The sequence below is a fragment of the Phialemonium atrogriseum genome, assembly GCF_030411735.1.
Source record: "Phialemonium atrogriseum strain 8032-3 unplaced genomic scaffold QBC33scaffold_2, whole genome shotgun sequence".
Lineage (NCBI taxonomy): Eukaryota > Fungi > Ascomycota > Sordariomycetes > Cephalothecales > Cephalothecaceae > Phialemonium > Phialemonium atrogriseum.
The window spans coordinates 2,186,575-2,203,461 of record NW_026848139.1 but is presented as its reverse complement, the minus strand read 5'-3'; the positions used below and the strand labels follow the sequence as shown (position 1 = coordinate 2,203,461).

General features: G+C 56.1%; 7 protein-coding genes across 7 annotated transcripts; 4 read left to right on the top strand and 3 right to left on the bottom strand.

Annotated features, from left to right (window-relative positions):
* Positions 1–823: 823 nt before the first annotated feature.
* QBC33DRAFT_173234 (L-lysine 6-monooxygenase (NADPH-requiring)-domain-containing protein) lies at positions 824–3,135 on the bottom strand. Its single transcript, XM_060422358.1, has 2 exons — positions 1,818–3,135; positions 824–1,708 (listed from the first exon to the last, which is right to left on the bottom strand). Exons 1-2 carry the CDS (start codon positions 2,789–2,791, stop codon positions 1,018–1,020), a joined length of 1,665 nt encoding a protein of 554 aa, XP_060288235.1. The 5' UTR covers positions 2,792–3,135; the 3' UTR covers positions 824–1,017.
* A 3,320-nt stretch (positions 3,136–6,455) lies between these two features.
* Positions 6,456–7,516, top strand: QBC33DRAFT_511499 (uncharacterized protein; the record flags this gene model as incomplete). The annotated part of the gene is made up of 2 exons (XM_060425846.1): positions 6,456–6,961; positions 7,114–7,516. The coding sequence occupies 2 exons, from the start codon at positions 6,456–6,458 to the stop codon at positions 7,514–7,516; spliced, it is 909 nt and encodes a 302-aa protein (XP_060288234.1).
* A 319-nt stretch (positions 7,517–7,835) lies between these two features.
* QBC33DRAFT_525459 (uncharacterized protein) lies at positions 7,836–9,860 on the bottom strand. The gene is made up of 3 exons (XM_060426812.1): positions 8,804–9,860; positions 8,393–8,707; positions 7,836–8,235 (listed from the first exon to the last, which is right to left on the bottom strand). Exons 1-3 carry the CDS (start codon positions 9,389–9,391, stop codon positions 8,080–8,082), a joined length of 1,059 nt encoding a protein of 352 aa, XP_060288233.1. The 5' UTR covers positions 9,392–9,860; the 3' UTR covers positions 7,836–8,079.
* A 695-nt stretch (positions 9,861–10,555) lies between these two features.
* QBC33DRAFT_173144 (uncharacterized protein) lies at positions 10,556–11,373 on the top strand. The gene has a single exon (XM_060422356.1). The coding sequence runs from the start codon at positions 10,661–10,663 to the stop codon at positions 11,213–11,215; it is 555 nt and encodes a 184-aa protein (XP_060288232.1). The 5' UTR covers positions 10,556–10,660; the 3' UTR covers positions 11,216–11,373.
* Positions 11,374–11,729: 356 nt separating this feature from the next.
* QBC33DRAFT_173100 (uncharacterized protein) lies at positions 11,730–12,751 on the top strand. The gene has a single exon (XM_060422355.1). The coding sequence runs from the start codon at positions 11,893–11,895 to the stop codon at positions 12,520–12,522; it is 630 nt and encodes a 209-aa protein (XP_060288231.1). The 5' UTR covers positions 11,730–11,892; the 3' UTR covers positions 12,523–12,751.
* Positions 12,752–13,566: 815 nt separating this feature from the next.
* On the top strand, positions 13,567–14,536 carry QBC33DRAFT_511496 (uncharacterized protein; the record flags this gene model as incomplete). Its single annotated transcript, XM_060425845.1, has 2 exons — positions 13,567–13,641; positions 13,721–14,536. The coding sequence occupies 2 exons, from the start codon at positions 13,567–13,569 to the stop codon at positions 14,534–14,536; spliced, it is 891 nt and encodes a 296-aa protein (XP_060288230.1).
* Positions 14,537–14,761: 225 nt separating this feature from the next.
* On the bottom strand, positions 14,762–16,887 carry QBC33DRAFT_575737 (uncharacterized protein; the record flags this gene model as incomplete). The annotated part of the gene is made up of 3 exons (XM_060430851.1): positions 14,762–15,822; positions 15,886–16,277; positions 16,355–16,887. The coding sequence occupies 3 exons, from the start codon at positions 16,885–16,887 to the stop codon at positions 14,762–14,764; spliced, it is 1,986 nt and encodes a 661-aa protein (XP_060288229.1).

The following is a 16,887-nucleotide window of genomic DNA, read 5'->3' as shown; positions in this document are numbered from 1 at the left end:
TCGAGGTCGAGACGCGCTGTTCAGATAGACCTAATACCTAATTAATACCTAATACCTCTAGGTAGGTAGGTAATGTCGACGGTGAGTGAGATGTGAGCTACCTTATTCCCAAATTTACAGCAGATTGGATGTTCTGCGAGTTCAGTAGGTAATGGTTACTAGGTACTTTTGGTGGGCGAAAAAAAGTATCAAATGCCCCCCATCGGCCGGGCAGTACCGGCTGTTCCTGTCCATAAGCTGTCACGCCTGTGTCTCAGTCGGGCGGCGCTGCCTTCCATTTTAACACCTCAAAAAAAAAAAAAAGCTGGGTCCGCGAATTCCGTCACATGTTCCTTGTCTCTGGGCGGAGAGGGGAAAAAGAAACCCACTACTGTAGGTAGGTTGCTCCCCTCTATTGCGTCACGATACGCAACTGGATTGGCCCTACATAGGTACCTAGACTTGGTCTAACACTCACGCAGAGCAGTTCCCCATATAATTTTCCCTTCTTCTTCTGCAAGTGACTCGGTGAGTGTGTGACCCCGCTCTCTTCCCTTTTGCTGCGTGCGTGGGAAGCAAGGGCTGCGACTGGCAGAACCAGCGTGCTGCATCTGTTGCAGTGGCAGCACAGGCGCCGAGCGTGCTAAACATCCGATGCTCGGATGCTGCTTGACTGACCTACCGGGTACCTTCGCTACTGCAATTCTTATTCGGCCGAGGTTTAACTCCGTCCGAACTCAACGGAGATCGACTTTTCTGCCCACACCCCCTTTTAATCTGCTGTCTAGGTACATACCTTAGGCAATACCAATGTCTGCTGGTTTATGCGCCATTCTTGTCATATTCAAAGAATCCCATGTACTGTACGTTCTCAACAAGCTAGCTAATTCACACAATTACATGCTGTCGTAAAAAAAAAAAATGCCCCGAATCGCTGCGAGAAACTTAATACTTAGCTGCACCGACCCCTTTTCCGAAAATCGATTCTACAATCTCCCCAGACCGGGTTGCCAGGACAGAGAGCAATGTGTCGCTCAACTAATTAGTTTCACTCATGTTAGCTCCTCGAAGCAGTGAGGCGGTGAGCAGGGGAGGTGTGGGATAGAAGCATGAAAAACTACTCACCCCATGTGTACCCTCACAGCAGCCCTGTAGCCAGATGCCCGACCCAGCAGCGACGGTTCCGGGCTCAAATCGTACTCCGTAATCGCGACCAACTTCGATGACTCTGGTCTTGGATGGTTCGCCCTCACTGCTGCCCGGCGTCTCAACAAGCCACCGGTCCCTGGTCTCGTGATCCTTGTACCCCCCCTTGTCAGCAACCTCCGGGAGGAGCGGCCACGCGCCCTTGAGCATGTCAACATGAGCGCTCCTGCAGTACCCCGTGGCGGAGATTATGAGGTCCACTTCGAGAACCTCCTCCTCGCCGACCGGCCCGTCGAGCTCCATCTCGCCTGGAGGCGACACGCAGACCTTGACGTGGAGTGTGTCGTCGGCCTCTTCGACGCCCAGCACCCGCCGGCCGCCCATGATCCGGTGAGGCCACTGTCTCTCGTCCCTGCCCAGCTTCCGCAGCTGCTCGTACATTGTCTCGTAGAGGTGTTCGATCAGTTCGAGTCTGACGACGCCGTAGTTGGTTGCCCGGGCCTCTGTGATCAGGTTTCGACGGTATTCGGGGGAGCGCGGGTAGATCGAGTCAACGAAAGAGGGGTTGAAAATGGAGTTGACGCTTCCGGATCGTTAGTCAAGGGGGGTTGGGGAGAGAGTGAGAGGGAGAATGAGGGAGGGAGGGAGGGGTTTTGGCGGCCGGGCTGAAGGAGGGAAGGGGGATAACTTACAATGGCGAGTCGTCGCTTGGCTTGAGGAATTCTGACCGCATAATGAGGCATGTGCGAGATTTGGGGTATAGCGTCTGGATGTTGTTGAATATCTCGGCGGCGCTCTGTCCTGCGCCGACAACGGCAACTCGATAAGGGGCGGCCCGGTCGCTGAGGATCTTGGGGACCATCTGGGCGTATTGCGATGAGTGGATGACCCTCCGGCTGCTTGCCGGGAGGCTCTTTGGGATTGATGGCTGGCCGCCAATCGCCAGGAGAACATTTCTCGCTCGGTGAGTGGTTGTTACCCCAGTCTTCAGGTTCTGGGACGTGACTGTGAAAACCTTGAAAGGCCCGTCCTGGTCCGGGACGGGCGAAACTGAGAGCACCTGTGTCTGGTATTTTACCACGTCATCGAAGTGGCCCGCGCACCATCGCAGGTAGTCCTCGTATTCGACGCGTGCGGGGAGGAATGTGCCGAGATTGGTGAAGTCGACCAGACGGTCGTTCTTGTGCAGGTAGTTGAGGAAAGTGAAATTCGAGCGCGGGTCTCGGAGGCTGGCCAGATCCTTGATGAATGAAATCTGCATCTTCGCACCGGGCAGAAGCATGCCTGCATGCCATGCGAAGCTGGGCTGTTTCTCGAGGAACAAGACATTTGGGCGTTGGCTCATTGTTCCGGCCTCGAGGGCATCGTGAAGCGCCACTGCGACCGCCAAGCTTGCAGGGCCAAATCCGACGCAGATGAGGTCATGTACGGCGTCTGGATCTGAGGCGCGCAGGTGTGGGCTCTGTGTACGGTGGAGGCCGTTGGCGGTGCCGTTGACGTGACTGACGCGGGGCGCACCGTTCACGAGGCCGTTTACACCGTGTGTACCCACACCGTTAATACCGTTGACAACGGATGCCCCATTGTTACCATTGTAGGCGGCAGGCTCCGGATGGATCCCGATGCCGTTGGGTTGCTGATGCTCGACGGTGATGTGCGGCGACATGTTTACCGGCTTCCGAGCTGGGATATCTCAAGTCGGAGAGAGTAAAAGAGGCTGGGACGGCACGGCGAGAGCAGGAGAAGAAAAGGAGCGGCGGCGGCGGCAACTTGGACGACGGGCTAACAACACAACAGGTTAGAGTATGGCCGTCGTGGGGTGTGGCGGGCTGGCTTGCTTTTTGTGAGGGTGCTTGCAACGAACCGTTTCGTGTTTCCCGCGCTGCCGCGTTACGCTTGGGTCATGCTTTGACGTAAAAGTCGTCGAAGTTTGAAGGAGGGACGTGGAGGGGTCCTGGCAGCTCAATGACTGGGGTTGGAGCTGATTAAAAAGGGTGGGCAGTTCCAGGAACAGAGCTACCCAGGCCGGCATTCGATTTCCCTTTCGAGAATCATGCCAGGTTAATGAGTTTGAGTTAATGAGCTAAGGGTCTCGATGCTACGGAGCGGGAGAGCCATGCACATGTACCGGTACCTCGGGGCTGGCGCGCGAGTGATTGATGGTTGCTCCCGGAAAGGGCCCGCATATTTCGTCGCGATGGTTCCCGCATCGCAGATAGGTAACCGGGAAGGACAAGCGAGCTGCTTGTCCAAGTGGAGCTGGGATCAGCCAGCGGATAGGATACGAAGAAGGCGGTGGGCGCGATGGTCCTTGATAGTCCTGGCCGAGGCAAAGGCCCAGCCAGCCCGGCGAGCTAGGCAATTAGATAGCGCAGCTCAAACTGTTTTAGACCATACCCTCCCTCCCAGAGACCCAGCGACGCCTCCCTCCCGCAGCCATCCAATGGGGCTCGTGGAGGGCAGGAAAGGGAAACAAGACCGAGGAAGAAGAAAAAATTAATGGGGGAACAGAAATAATGCGACTGATCGGCTATGCAGGCGGCACCCGGGTGGGAAACAAGTCGGCGCATTCTTTTTTTTTTCCCTCTCCCTTCCTTCCAGGAACATTTGGGTGGGGAATCGACCCAGCACTGAGGCGGCTGGCGCGACATCGGGAGGGGTGGCAGGGGCCGGGCCCAGTTATCTTTGGATCTGATAAGATTGATCGGTGGGGCATCACTGGCTAGCTCGTCTTGGTGCCGTCGCTGGTGCCTCCGACAAGCGGACATGGAAGTCTTGGCCTGGAATTCTGAAAATACCTTAGCTACCTAGGTACCTAGCCATGCGACGAAGAGCGTCTGCATGTGATCGGAGGGATGGGCTAACGGGCGGGACAGGAACAATTATGGCCAAGTTGCTGACAGGCTAGCAGACTGGCATGCCATGGCATCGTGCTGCTTCTTCAGGTTATTATTTCCCTATTGTGGGCAAACTTCTCCAGCACAAGCCTGAAGCCTCCCGTAAAAATAGCATGAATGAATGCCATCTGCGCATCCCTGCCTGCAACCAGCCGCTCGCTACCTGGTCTGTAACGACCGTGACCATGAGGATGGGATGGAACCTTCGAACCCCCACGGCGTGCTCCGCTAAATCTTCAGGGGTCCGTCTCGGGATGGCAGAGGCTGGACCTGGCTGAGGTAGCAGTACAAACCACGGGTCTATTGACAAATAGTGACGCCATCCCAGGCCCAGTTTTGCGCAGACTTTTCTCGTGAGAAATTAGGGCTAAGGTAGGCACATAACCTGGAAGGTAGTATTGTGGTAGTGAGAGCCTACACTAGCACGTATCTGATGATCTGATAAGATTGATATTTTCCATGATGGCGGCAGATCAAGAGATGATCCCTTCCAAGAATTGTCCGAGTTCGGAAGGCGCCACGTTGTCGCTCTGCAGGGGCTTTCCAGGATGAGGTGGTTGCTCCGTAAGTGCAGAAAATTTTTCCCATCCTCCCCTCTCCTTCTGTCTTTGGCCAAACCGCCAAAAGGCGAGCCAATTGTCGAGGAGCTTGCTGAAGTTTCCTCTTGAAGAGAAATTACCTAGAGTTCCCTACAGAATCATCCTCTAGATGGATACCAATCGTTACCTACGAGACGAGATTCCGGGTTGTACTGTACCCTCTCGGCCGGCTTCGCAATCTGGACAATTGGGCTAAACCTGCCGATCTACGCGCAGAAGCTAAAATGCCATCAGGTCTTGGCTATGCTATCGGTATTTAAGAACTACCAACCTATCCGCACTTCGCACTTGGCGTCGACAGGATTAAGCTTTACGGGCTCGCCCAAGGAGAGAAGGAAGGCCGGCTTTGATGCTTGAAACCGGTGCGGCTCTTGACATGCGATGGTCTCGGTGCCGGTGCCTGGTGCCACATGGGGGCGGGACTTGTCACGGCCGGGTGGGCTTGGCCCATCAGACCCGGGCACCGTAGGCGGGGTTGGTTGGTAGGACTTAAAAGGGGAAACCGGCGCATCCCCGGCAGGCCCACCTGGCGCTCTACTGGCCCCGATGGTCAAGGGCGGCCCCGGCCCCATCAGTTGGACCGGTACCAAGAACAGGCGGTGAGACGGGACCACCTACCACCCGCTCCACTGTATTCCGTGGTACGGAGCATGTTAACGCCGGAAAAATACGGCCACAGCGAGGTGGCAACACAGCCTGCGCGATCGACAATCGCCGGGGTTCGACCGGCAGCAGGTAACGTTAAAGCGTCGAGTTTTTTCTTTTTCTTTCTTTTTTTCCGCGTTGCTCCCAATCAGGACCAACCTTCCGGGACACCACGCCGATCTGGAAAGCCAGTCCCGCTCCCGACCCTGCCCTGCAGTGCGCCGCTGGACCGCCAAGGCTGACCCGTCCAGCCACGCGCGCAACGGCGCAAGACACCCAACCTCCTCAACTCGAGAGAAGACGTGGTGTTTTTAAGCATCTCCCATTTCGACAGTCGACAGAGTGAACAACCTGTCCAACCTGTCCAAGCTTGCGCTCAATTGGCCCATCTCCCCTCATTTCCATTTCCCCTTCCCTTTCCTTTGCCCACGAATGTGGATTCCATTGCGAAAGAAGAGCGGAATTTCAGGGTCTAAATACAACTCAATGGCGACTCTCCCACCTGGCAACTCGCAAATCAGATGCATCGCAGCCGAACAGCCGGGGATCCGCCGCGGAAGCACCTACCATGTTGGGCATAGTGCAGGCTGTGGAATCCATGCTTCGGGGCCCCAGTCTATCCGTACAGCGCCGAACAGGAGGTTGCCTTGCTGCAGGTAATTTATCTGGTCCCCTGGTTCTCTCAATAGCAGCCCAATCGCGAGTTCCCGTGCTGGTGGGACAATTCAGCGGTGCCGAATGATGCAACCCAGGTAAACCTAGGGTAGCAGCATGGTTGTCGATCACTGCGATCAGTGGCTAAAAGGGCCATCGAACATTGGACCGTCTTACTCTCTCGAGATTGGCTTGGGAGGGGGAAGGGCTGGGCAGTGTACTGTGCAGTTAATCTGTATCCCTACCTGTTCAGTGCTTGCATATCCCCATCTCCCACAGCCACCGCCAGAAGGCTAATAATAACATGGGGACGGCACACCAGTTGGACCTTTTGGCGAACGATATCGATCCCAATGGTTGCTGAATCCATGAATATTTGCGCTACCGATAATTAGGTTTAAACTTGTTGGGAGTGCACCATCACTGCACGATTACGCCCCCAAGCTTCCAACAACCCACGCCCAGACTCGAATCCAGAGTCGAAACCAGATCCAGCGCTAGCTAGCTTGCTCGCTCACTCGTTGAATTATTAATCATGGGCCTACCTCCAGACGAGCACCTCCCTGAGGTGGTGCCCGACACGTCGCCGCAGGCCATCTCTTACGTCGAGGAACAGTACAAGCAGCGCCAATACGACGACCGCGACAAGTACCCAGTGCTCTACGACGATGCGCCCAAGATCCCGAGCGGCATGGCATACGCCCAGGGGCAGCAATACCCCGCCATGGCCGAGACAAGCCCCGGCGGCTCACTGCCGTGGGAGCCGCTCTCCGCGATTGAGGAGACTCAGGCCGGCCATGCCGGGGGCGCCACCGGCGGTGGCGGCGGTGGCCATGCCGGGGTCGGGGGAGTCGGCGCCGTAGACGGCGGCGAGCCCGAGAGGCCCGTGGACGAGCGCAGGATATGCGGACTGCGGCGCAAGATCTTTTTCATCGTCCTCATCGTGGCCCTCGTGGTCCTTGCCGTAGCCATTGGCGGCGGCGTCGGGGGTGGCGTCTCCGCGGCGCGGTCTCGCAAGAACTCCGATTCGGGTTCAAGCAGGTAAGCATTGCCCCTTCCCCTCCTCCCCCCCCCCTCCCCACCCCCCCTTTTTCTTCCTTGTGCTTGCGCCGCGGAGCCACCACCTCGTCTACTATGTATCCCTTCTCTCTACTGTCTCAAGTGTGACTGACCTTCCGTGTTCCCCCATCCAGCTCGGTTGCGCCAACTTCAACCACCGAGCCATCATCGATCTCCTCCTCCGCCACCAGTACCGGCACCAGCTCCTCGGCCAGGGCAAGCCCGACCTTCCTCAACAACGAGACCACCACCGACGACTTCGCCTTCCAGGGTTTCTCGGAATTCGGCTACCAGGGCAAGGCCACAAAGGTCATCAACCAGGAGGGCTTCCACAACCTTGGCCTGGACTGCAACAGCTACGTCTGGCTGCCCAACAAAACCAACTGCTGTGTCACCTTCTGCGCCGACGAGTTCAACGCCACGGGATACCGGTGCGAGTCCCGGAAGCGCGAGAAGGCGTCCGGCCCCTTCCCCAGGATCTACATCTGGTGCAACGAGGATATAAAGACGACGACCGCTAATGTGACATGTTCTTGAGCATTTGGCATGTTCTGTTTTGATGGATGGGCGGAATAAACACGAAAGGAGCAGACAAATTTGGCGTACCGGCGATTCAAATGGCTTGACGGATTGGATTGGATATCACGGATTCTGAAGATGGACTTGTTAAATGTAATCGCATTTTAATTGACGCATTTAGCCATTGAGCCAACCTGTCAGTTGTCAGTCTGTCAGTCAATCTCGGAGAACAGAGAGCAATCAGTCTTCCCATCCCAGCAGTGATCACAGGGCGCAACACCTTGCTTGTACTGTACCTCACCAAACGCCTCCGCGCCAGCCTCAGAGGGACGAAGAAGACGGTCAAAAGAAAGGTAATCTCCTGAATTGGGATTATCCTATCCCTATCATTCTAGAAGAATTTGCTCTAGGTACTGTACCTCGCTGATCCAAGACGGTCATGACTTTCCCAACGCCCCCTCAAAAAAGCAGCCCCCCCACGAGCTCCCAACCAATCCAAGAGAAGAAACCCCTCCAAAAAAAAATCCCCAATGGCACAGCACAGACAACCCCGAACTCAAACTTGCCAAAAAGCAAAATCCCTAGTAACCCCTCCGGTCAGCGGGGACCCACCTCTCCGAGTCGCCGAGCTGGTCGGCCGTGAGTCCGGCCCGGCCCGGGTCCCTCATCCCGGCCGCGAGCTGACGCTCGTACGAGACGTTGCGCAGGCGTTCGTGTTCGGCGGGCGTGAGCCGGAGCTGTTGATTTTCATCCAGTCAGAAGCTTTTCTTTCCATTTTGCCCTTTTTCCCAAGCCCCTCGGGAAATAGAACAGCAAGGGGGTAGGTTCTGTTGTAAGGGGTTGAAGGGAGGAGACAGGTACTCAGTTAGGCAGGCAGGGGGGCGGCCAACTCACATAAACCTCGATCCCAATACAGTGCATCGCCACGGCAAGCCACATGGCCGCGCCAAAGGCCATCCCCAGGGCCACGCCCCCCTCGATGGCGTTGCCGCCGCCGGCGATGTTGGCCCTGACGGCGGCGAAGCGGTGCGGGTCCTCGCCCGAGAAGAAGGCCGCGCACTCCGGGTACGAGCGCAGCGTGGCGTTGGCGCCGCCGCCCAGGGTGTCGGCGATCTGGTCGCAGGGCCGCGCGGCGAAGTGGCCCCCCTGGAGGCTGATGATGACGGCGGCGGGGATTTGGATGGCGCGCGTCGTGATGATTGCGCTGGCCTGTTGGGGGCGAGGGTGAGTTGACGGTCGGGGCTGGAAAGGGTGGGGGGAGGAGGGCGGAGGGAGGGAGGGGACAAAGGGCGCGGGTATGCCTACGTAGAACCAGGCCCTTAGCATCCAGGCTCGATGTTGATCGATCTGCAGGAGCTTGATGTTGATATATGCCATCACCAAGGCCCCGAGGAAAATGATGGACAAGAAGCCCAGGGCCGACTGGCTAGCCATGCCGCCGCCAAAGGTATGCCTGGCGATCATCAGGCCACCGACCGTGCCGACGACCGACAGCAAGATGACGACGTAGCCGTTCATGCTGTGGACGAGGATGAACTTGTGGCGGATGGCGGGCACGAACTGGAAGCACACGAGTATGCCGGCCGGGAGGATGGCGGCGAAGTGCATCACGATGCCGACCCTGTCGCGGGCGTACTTGCGGAAGTAGAAGCACTCGCCGGGCGCCGCGTGCGGGTTGCCGCCGCAGAAGACGCCGTCAAAGTCGAGGTAGGGCAGCCGGGCCAGGCTGAACCCCATCAGGGCGCCGGCGAAGACGAACCAGAGGACGAAGTTGCGCCCCTTGGAGAAGCCGACGGTGCTGTAGACTTTGCTCGCGGCGCGGACGAAGCCGTTCGCCGGGGGCTTGCCGGGGGTGACCATGGCTGCTTGCGTGTCGTTCGACTGTTGGTTCATGTTTCTCTTTCCTTTCTTCCTGTTTCGTGTGTGGAGGATCCGTTCAGCAGAAGACAAATCTGCCTGGCAGATAACGGAATATGGGATGGGATGTTGAGTATGCCCGGTTAAGAGGGACTAGGGACTTGAGAGGTTCCGCCTCGCTCGTCTACTGCTGCTGTGGAAATGTGGTAGGAGGAAGGCGAGGAATCTCCTCAATTTATACGGATGTCCATAGGGCTGCCAGAAGGGATTATCAAGCGCGGAAATGCCGTGCAACCTAGATTTTCGAGCTTCGTATATTATTCAGCGCTCTTTGAGCGTCGGCCCGTCGTTTCGGGCAGCCATTTGCCTCCAGGGACGATGGCGATGCGTCCCGAAGACGAACTCATTCCAAATGGTCGATCTGATTGGTCACGAATGCGAGCTGGAGGCTCGAGGTCTGCAATTTATCTATTCTCCCCGCTAAGGGACAAGCCACTGTTGCATTTATGGGATATGCATACGTGGACATTGCTGCACAGACGCGTACTTCAACACTCACAGTTTTTCCGAGTCTTATTCTTCCGAGTCTTGCACCCGGACTTGACTGTAGCCTTGGGCCGAAACACTGCCTCAAAACGTCGCCTTAGAAGACTTAATTCAGCCCGATAAGGTTACATTGCATGTAAGTGAGTCTACTGTTCGGTAGCTGTCCGTCCATCTTGAAGAGGTTCACTTGTGATTCCCTGGCAATTAATCACCATGTGATACCTGATCAGTCTAAGACGTCAAAAAGATTGTCTACCTATAATTAGAGCTATAGAAAACACATTGAAGTGTGCGAGCTTACAGTTTCTTAGGTTATACCACAAGGTTACCTATCAAGTTAGTTAGGTAGCTGTCGAGGGTGCGGACAGTTCCTTGTGCTTCCAAACCTCACACCGAGAAGTCGTGGTCGAGATACCGGAGACAACACTCCCATTTCTCTCCCACGAGTCCAAAGAAGGCTTTCCGTCCTGCGAATGGCAGAATTTCAAGGCTCCCAAGCTTCGAAAGTTCCCAGAGCCGCCTTCGTCCTTTCGGATCCGCAACTTCATTGGTGCCGGTGAGGATGGCGTCGTCCTTCGAGCTAATATTGACGACAACAAGCCCGTTGCGGTGAAGATTGTATAATAAATGATGAGCCATCTTTAATTTCTCCTGCTGATTATTCGAGTAGTTTTACCACAGTCAGCGACCAGAGCAACCATAGGGAGAGATCCGTTACTGGCCCTTTAAAGGGAATGCCACAACTGTGCGATCCTTGACATGATCTCGACTAGCCTGCGAGAAGGCGCTTCGACCGACAGACCTCTCTTCCTCCATCCGAGATCGAAGACTCGTGAAAACTCCATTCGAAACCTCAAAGCATTCTCGACAGAATATTCGGGAAAATACCGGGCAAGCCCTCCTCCGACTTTTCAACGTTTCATCCCGGATGTTCATATCAACGAATGTCTAGGCTGGACACAGCTAGATGGCGACCGAGTTTGGTCACTTCTTCATAAGATGAGGGCTGGTCCTTGTCCAGGTCTAACCCAGCTCCCGTGGTACTTCGCCATTGTATACACGTTTGTTCCAGAAGCAACACTCGACGAAGATGTGGTTCAGTCACACCTAGATTTCTTCTATTTGGCGGGCTTCATCTGCGTGCCGGTCAAGCTGGACAATTGGCGGGGTTCGGGCATTCTCGTGGACTTTTTGGACTTGGTATCACCGCACTTCCCTGAGTGGCATCAATTCGGCTACGGAAGGATGGTCAAGAAAGAGAGCGAGATGTATGATTTAGAATACCCAAATAGAACGGACGCGGCCCCCACATGAGGGCTCTGTCTCTGAGCATGTAGGTCGAACCAATACGAGCACCCAGTTAAGTCTACCCTCCTACTTTTTCCTACGTTTCTTGTTCGGCTCTTCGTCTCATCCTCCCGTCTCATTAGCTTCCACCCACGCAAGCCCACGAAAAGGACCCCACGAATGGCCAAGTCGGTGATTGAGTATTAGCTCCAGCCTTGGTGCCAGCGTTGTTGCTCTCTGGATCCCGGCGGGTCAGTTCCGAGAGGATCGTGGGAGGCATCGTGTTTGGGTCGAATCTGGTAACCGCCCTCGAAAATGACTAGCCGACTCGAAGAGGAGATCGATGGAGTGGGGGGGCCTCTCTCATCCACGATCCGGGGGAACGACTCTTGATCAGAAAAAGGAGAGCGGGGTAGACCATGCACTGCAAACCACCACAGGTCCACCGGTCAATCCCCTTTTCTCCAATAGCATTGCCGTGAATCTAGCTGCCTGCATGGGTAACCGATTTTCCTCCCTAGGCATCTGTGAATGGGCTGGCCACTAGGTAACTGTTGAATTGCTGCTGCCTAAGACTGCGAAATCATATAGGATCTGAAACCTCGCAGCTCTCCAGCTGTTTCTTCTGTTCAAGTACTTGTATTCTCATACTCGGTGACACTGTAAGTTTCTGTTTTTTATCTCTTGAGCCACAACCACAGATCATGGACGACCTCTTTCAGCGAGCATGTAGCCATGGCCAGCAACCCTCTCAGGAAAGCGCTGATTCCGCAACGCCGCAATCAATTTCCCTCCTTCATGGCTCTGATGAAGAGAGTTCGCCATCAGAAGGGCTGGTTTTCGATATGCTCCCTTTGACCAACGGCTTGAACGTGGACGACCAGCTCGACTCAACCTTCTTCACCAAACTCCCATTGGAAGTCAGGTGCCATATATACTCGTACGTATTGCCGGCTGAGCGGAGATTGTGGGTGAGGGCAGCGAAGAGGAGTTCGACGGCCCACCAGGGACACAGTGGGGCACCAGGAAGAGCAGGACATAGTGGCGACGAGCCAGAGCCACAGCGGTATCTTCAGCATTTCCCCACCGCAACGGTAGCCCTGGACACGACATACCCGGCCCGACTAGGGAGTTGCTGCTCCGACACCGGTAATTCATTCTGGAAGTGTGTGTCTCTGGGCAGGTTTCCAGTCCATCATGATTCGCTGTCATTGATGCGCACGTGCAAGCAAGTGTACGTGTATAATATACATCTTACATCCATCTTTCTTTTCCCTCATATTTTTCTTAATTTCCCCCCTCTCTTTTCTCTTCTCCCACTCCCTGACCCATGACCCTCGAGCTGATGAGGTACCAAGATATCTTGAACTCTGTCCCCTCTGGACTTTCAGCTTTGATCGGCTCGACCACCTGGCGGAATTTGTTTCTCTTGCTTGCAATCCCACCTCGCTGCCCGTCCGATCAGTACAGCTGATGACATACGTGCCGTCACGGCTATATTCCACCGAACCCGAACACGTCGACGAGTCGTCGGAGGTTATAAAATCTCGTGCGTGGTTACCGCGGTGCCACAAGAAGACCCGAGAGCAGTGGGAGATAGGGCTGAGACTGCTGGACGGCGTATGCGGCCGGATTCCCGACCTCGGGACCCTCCGGATATCCATCGCAACAGTTCCTGCCTTTGCCCATTTGCGGAACGAAGACGCAGTTCTGGGTTCAATCAAGACCCTTCGCCGTGTCCCGAACCTTGTGGTGGAATCCCTTGGCCCGAGCAAGACACGTCATTCTGCGGATGGAGAGCTCATTTGTGGTGGAGGGCGTCATCACCAGGCTGGACTTCCCAAGATCAGGCCGATCTGGACGACCAGGGAGCTCAAAGAGGAGAAATAGCAGGGGTGCCCGGGCAATTGCAGAACTAATTAGGACAGCGAAATTGGTGAATTTCCCCGTGCGACTCGATTTGTTTTATGCGAGCAGCACCCAGAAATTGAGCGCCAACGGGAAGACAGGAGTGCCACAGGCTCAAAGCAGTGGGCCCGGATTCGCGTCTGAACTGACCTGTGCCGGGGTTTCCTTCCCTCGCATTCGGTTTCCCGGGAATAGTGGGTCCGTTATGGACCCACACTGGACCTTTTCGGACCCCAGATCGCATTCGCGTAATTCTCATTCGGCTTGCAGTTTCGCCGAGCTGCATGTCTCAAATGGAATGCGAGAGAGAAAGCGAAGGCAATGATGGCGACGGAGGCCGGGGCACAAAAGGTACAACATGAAGGGGTATATAGATGCAGTTCGCCCAGTTCATTATTCCCAACTGAAAGCAAGCACAACTAAATCCAATCATTCTTATCTTCCGCGACAGCAAAAAAAAATCCCAAAAAATGGCGGCAAAGGACTACACAGGTATCTTCGAGCCGAGCAAGACCCCGCGCCGGGTTGTTCCAGACATGCTCACTGTGAGTGGTCCATATTCTACGACTTGACATGAAATTCGCCAGGTTTTTTTTTTTTCTTTTTTCCTAACGCCCATGACAGTTCCTGGCCAAAGACGCCTTCACCTTACCGCAGCTGCTCCTCCTTGGAGCCCTCTGCCAGATCGCCATCTTCTCCATCCTACCAGCCCGCTACGCCCTTCTCCCCACCCTCCTGCTGCTCCTCCACTCCATCGTCTCCACCACCCTCCAGGCCACCTCCCCCGCCCGCAACACGTTCCTCAACGGCGTCATCAAATCCCGGACCTCCGCCGTGCTCCCCGAGGCGACCTACTCCCCCGACCCCGCCGCATCCTCCCCGCTCTTCGGCTCCCGCCCCGCCGCCTCGCCAATCGTAGTCCTCCACCTCGGCGTCCGACTCAACCACCCGCTGGGCCCACTCGCCCCCGGCGCTGCCGAGGCGACCAAGCACTTCATCGCGTGCTCGGTGGAGCTCGCGCGGCGGGCGTCCGACTTCGGGTGCGTGGGGCAGACGACGTGGCGGGCAGCCGAGCGGGCCAGCAACAACACGCTGATGACGGTCTTCTACTTCCGCGACGTCGCGGGCTTGCACGCGTTCGCGCACGACGCCGTGCACCGGGCCGCCTGGGACTGGATCGGGCGGTTCGCGAGGGAGACGGGCCACTCGCACATCGGCATCTTCCACGAGACGTTTGTGTCGGCCCCCGGCGGCTACGAGACCATTTATCACAACATGCCGCCGCTGCTGCTCGGGGCTGCTAATGTCCGCGTGACGAATGAGGGCACCGGGGAGACGGAGTTTGTCGTCCCGCTTGTGGATGCGGATGTCCCGACGCTGAGGAGCCAGTATGGCCGGATGGATAGGATGCCGAATGGGGAGCCGGTTCAGAGATCGTGATTTTTGTGTTGTTGGTTTGGCGATTTCGAAGCGTTGCTCACTCACATAGATATACACAGACTCTCTCTCTCTCTTGTTTAATGATTAAAGACGATTAGATAATATTACTTTAGATGGCGACTGAATATAATGAGTACTTTGAAATATCTCGTATTAACACAAGAGCAGAAGCCGAGTGCGAATATCCTAGATGCAGCTGCCCTTCCATACCTATGCATATCCACCTCAGGCCGCCGAAGCCTTGACCCTACACAGCTGCCCATTCTGCGTGGGAAGCCCATCAGCCGTCCTGACCTCCCAGTCCTCGCTTCCAACCGTCGTCGGCGCCCAAAACAGGTTCCAAGGATCTGTCTCCCGCTTAATCTTCAGCAAAGCGTCATACTTGTCGCCGAAGAAGCTCTGCTGCCAGTTTGGCTCCTGGGCGTCGCACTCATTAATGTACGCTCCCCCGAGGGGCGTCGCGGTGCGGATGCCATCCATGTACTGATTAAGCCTATCATGCGCCTCAACGAGCGCCTGCACCGACGCCCTGGGGCCCCCCGCGACATCGAACACGTCAGCGTGCATCACCGTCGCCCGAAAGGCCGGATTGACGGCGCTGCCACCGGGGTACCCGGCAGTCTCCTCGGTGGGCATCATGTGGATCCCGTGGAAGGTGTAGCCCGCCTCGACGGTGCGCCGGATCGCCGCCATGGTGTCGGCGAACGCCGCCTCGTCCTCCCAGTTCGAGGCGGGGAACAGGCGGCTGGCGAACCGGTTGCTGCCGGGGGAGTCGCCCTGGCCCTTGCGGGTGTCGCCCCAGCTGGCGGAGGAGACGGGCTGCGAGTTGTTGACGGGGATGCCGAGGTCGTTCAGCGAGTCGATGAGCGGCTGGACAAAGTCGAAGACCTCCCGCTTGGTCATGGCGGGGATCTCGATGGTCGTGCTGAAGCTGAAGCCCCCGGCGCCGCGAGAGGTGATGTAGCTGTACGCGGTTCCGCCCGCCTCGCAGATGGCCTTGCCGAAATACTGGTATTCGTTGACACCGCTCCAGAATGTATCCGCGTCCTTGATGGTGACGGGACTGTTCCTCGTGAAGTTGGAAGGTATGGAGAAGTTGGAAGGCGGCAGGGAAAAGTTGGAAGGCACGGTGAAGTTCCAGTTTCCAGTCAGGTTACCCCAGCCCGAGAAGTTACCCCAGCTGTTAGTGGAGTTTGCCGTCGAAAGTATGAAGTTGATGGTGCTCTCGGTGACATTGATGGGCGGGTAGGCCTTGACAATAGCCGAAGTCACGATACCATATGTACCTACAGACGAATAATGTCAGCAGCTACTAAGCGATAATTAGAACCCAGGATCGTAGAACTAACCTGGACCCCCTCCCCGTAAGGCATAGAACAATTCCTTGTTCGTGGTCGTATTTGCAGTGACGAATCTCCCATCAGCAGTAACCACTTCCAGCGAAAGGGGCTGATCGGATCCCAGGCCGTAATATGAAGCCAGCGTGCTGTGTCCGCCACCGGCCATCCAACCGCCATACGCCCCAACGGTGCTGCCTCCGGGCACAACCACGGTCATGTTATGGAGGTCCATATAGTCGTACAGTTCCCAGGCTTCAAGTCCAGCCCCTACTCTTGCGGCCATGCCGCTATACTCACCTTGGCTGTATTCAGGTAGAAACTCAAAGTCCTTGAGATGGTGGGTCCATACGCTAAGAGATCCAGCCCCCGTGGATCTACCGACAAAGTCATGACCAGTGTTTCTAATGAGCCAAGTGAGCCAAGTGAATGTTGCCTTTGTGGCGAGAAGCCGAAAAACGAAGGAAAGGAGAAAACCAACTTTATTACGAGTCGCAGATTCTTATTTCTCGCAAAGTTGACAGCAGTCTGTATCTGCGCCACGGTTGTGACGTTGACAACATATTCGGGGAATCCGCCCTGAGTACAGTTTCCGGTAGGCCTGAGAGATGCAGGGCAAGAATTCCCTTCCGGCCACGTAGTCAAGACGGTGAGGGGATCGTCGATGTAGTATCGAGAATTCCCCGTGTTGAACATGAGCCACCGACACTGGGTCTCGTCGTACAGCGGGCCCTCGTAACACACAACCGCAGGTGGCAGGGGCTTCAACAGGGCTCCATCGAGCGAACTGTTCAACCGGGACCATTCTTGGTCCGTTGGCCAGTCGGCAGCTCCCGGGTAGGCTTTGCAGTCGGGCCCATTGTATTCCGGGCCGAGAGCGGACTTGTCCCCGAAGGAGATGGCGGAGAAGTTGCCAATGTCCGTGTCGTTGAGCTGGATTGCCTCGAACGGGAAATTGATGCTGCTAACCAAGGGGGCGAGGGCGAGAAATCCACCAAGGAATAGAGAAGGCAT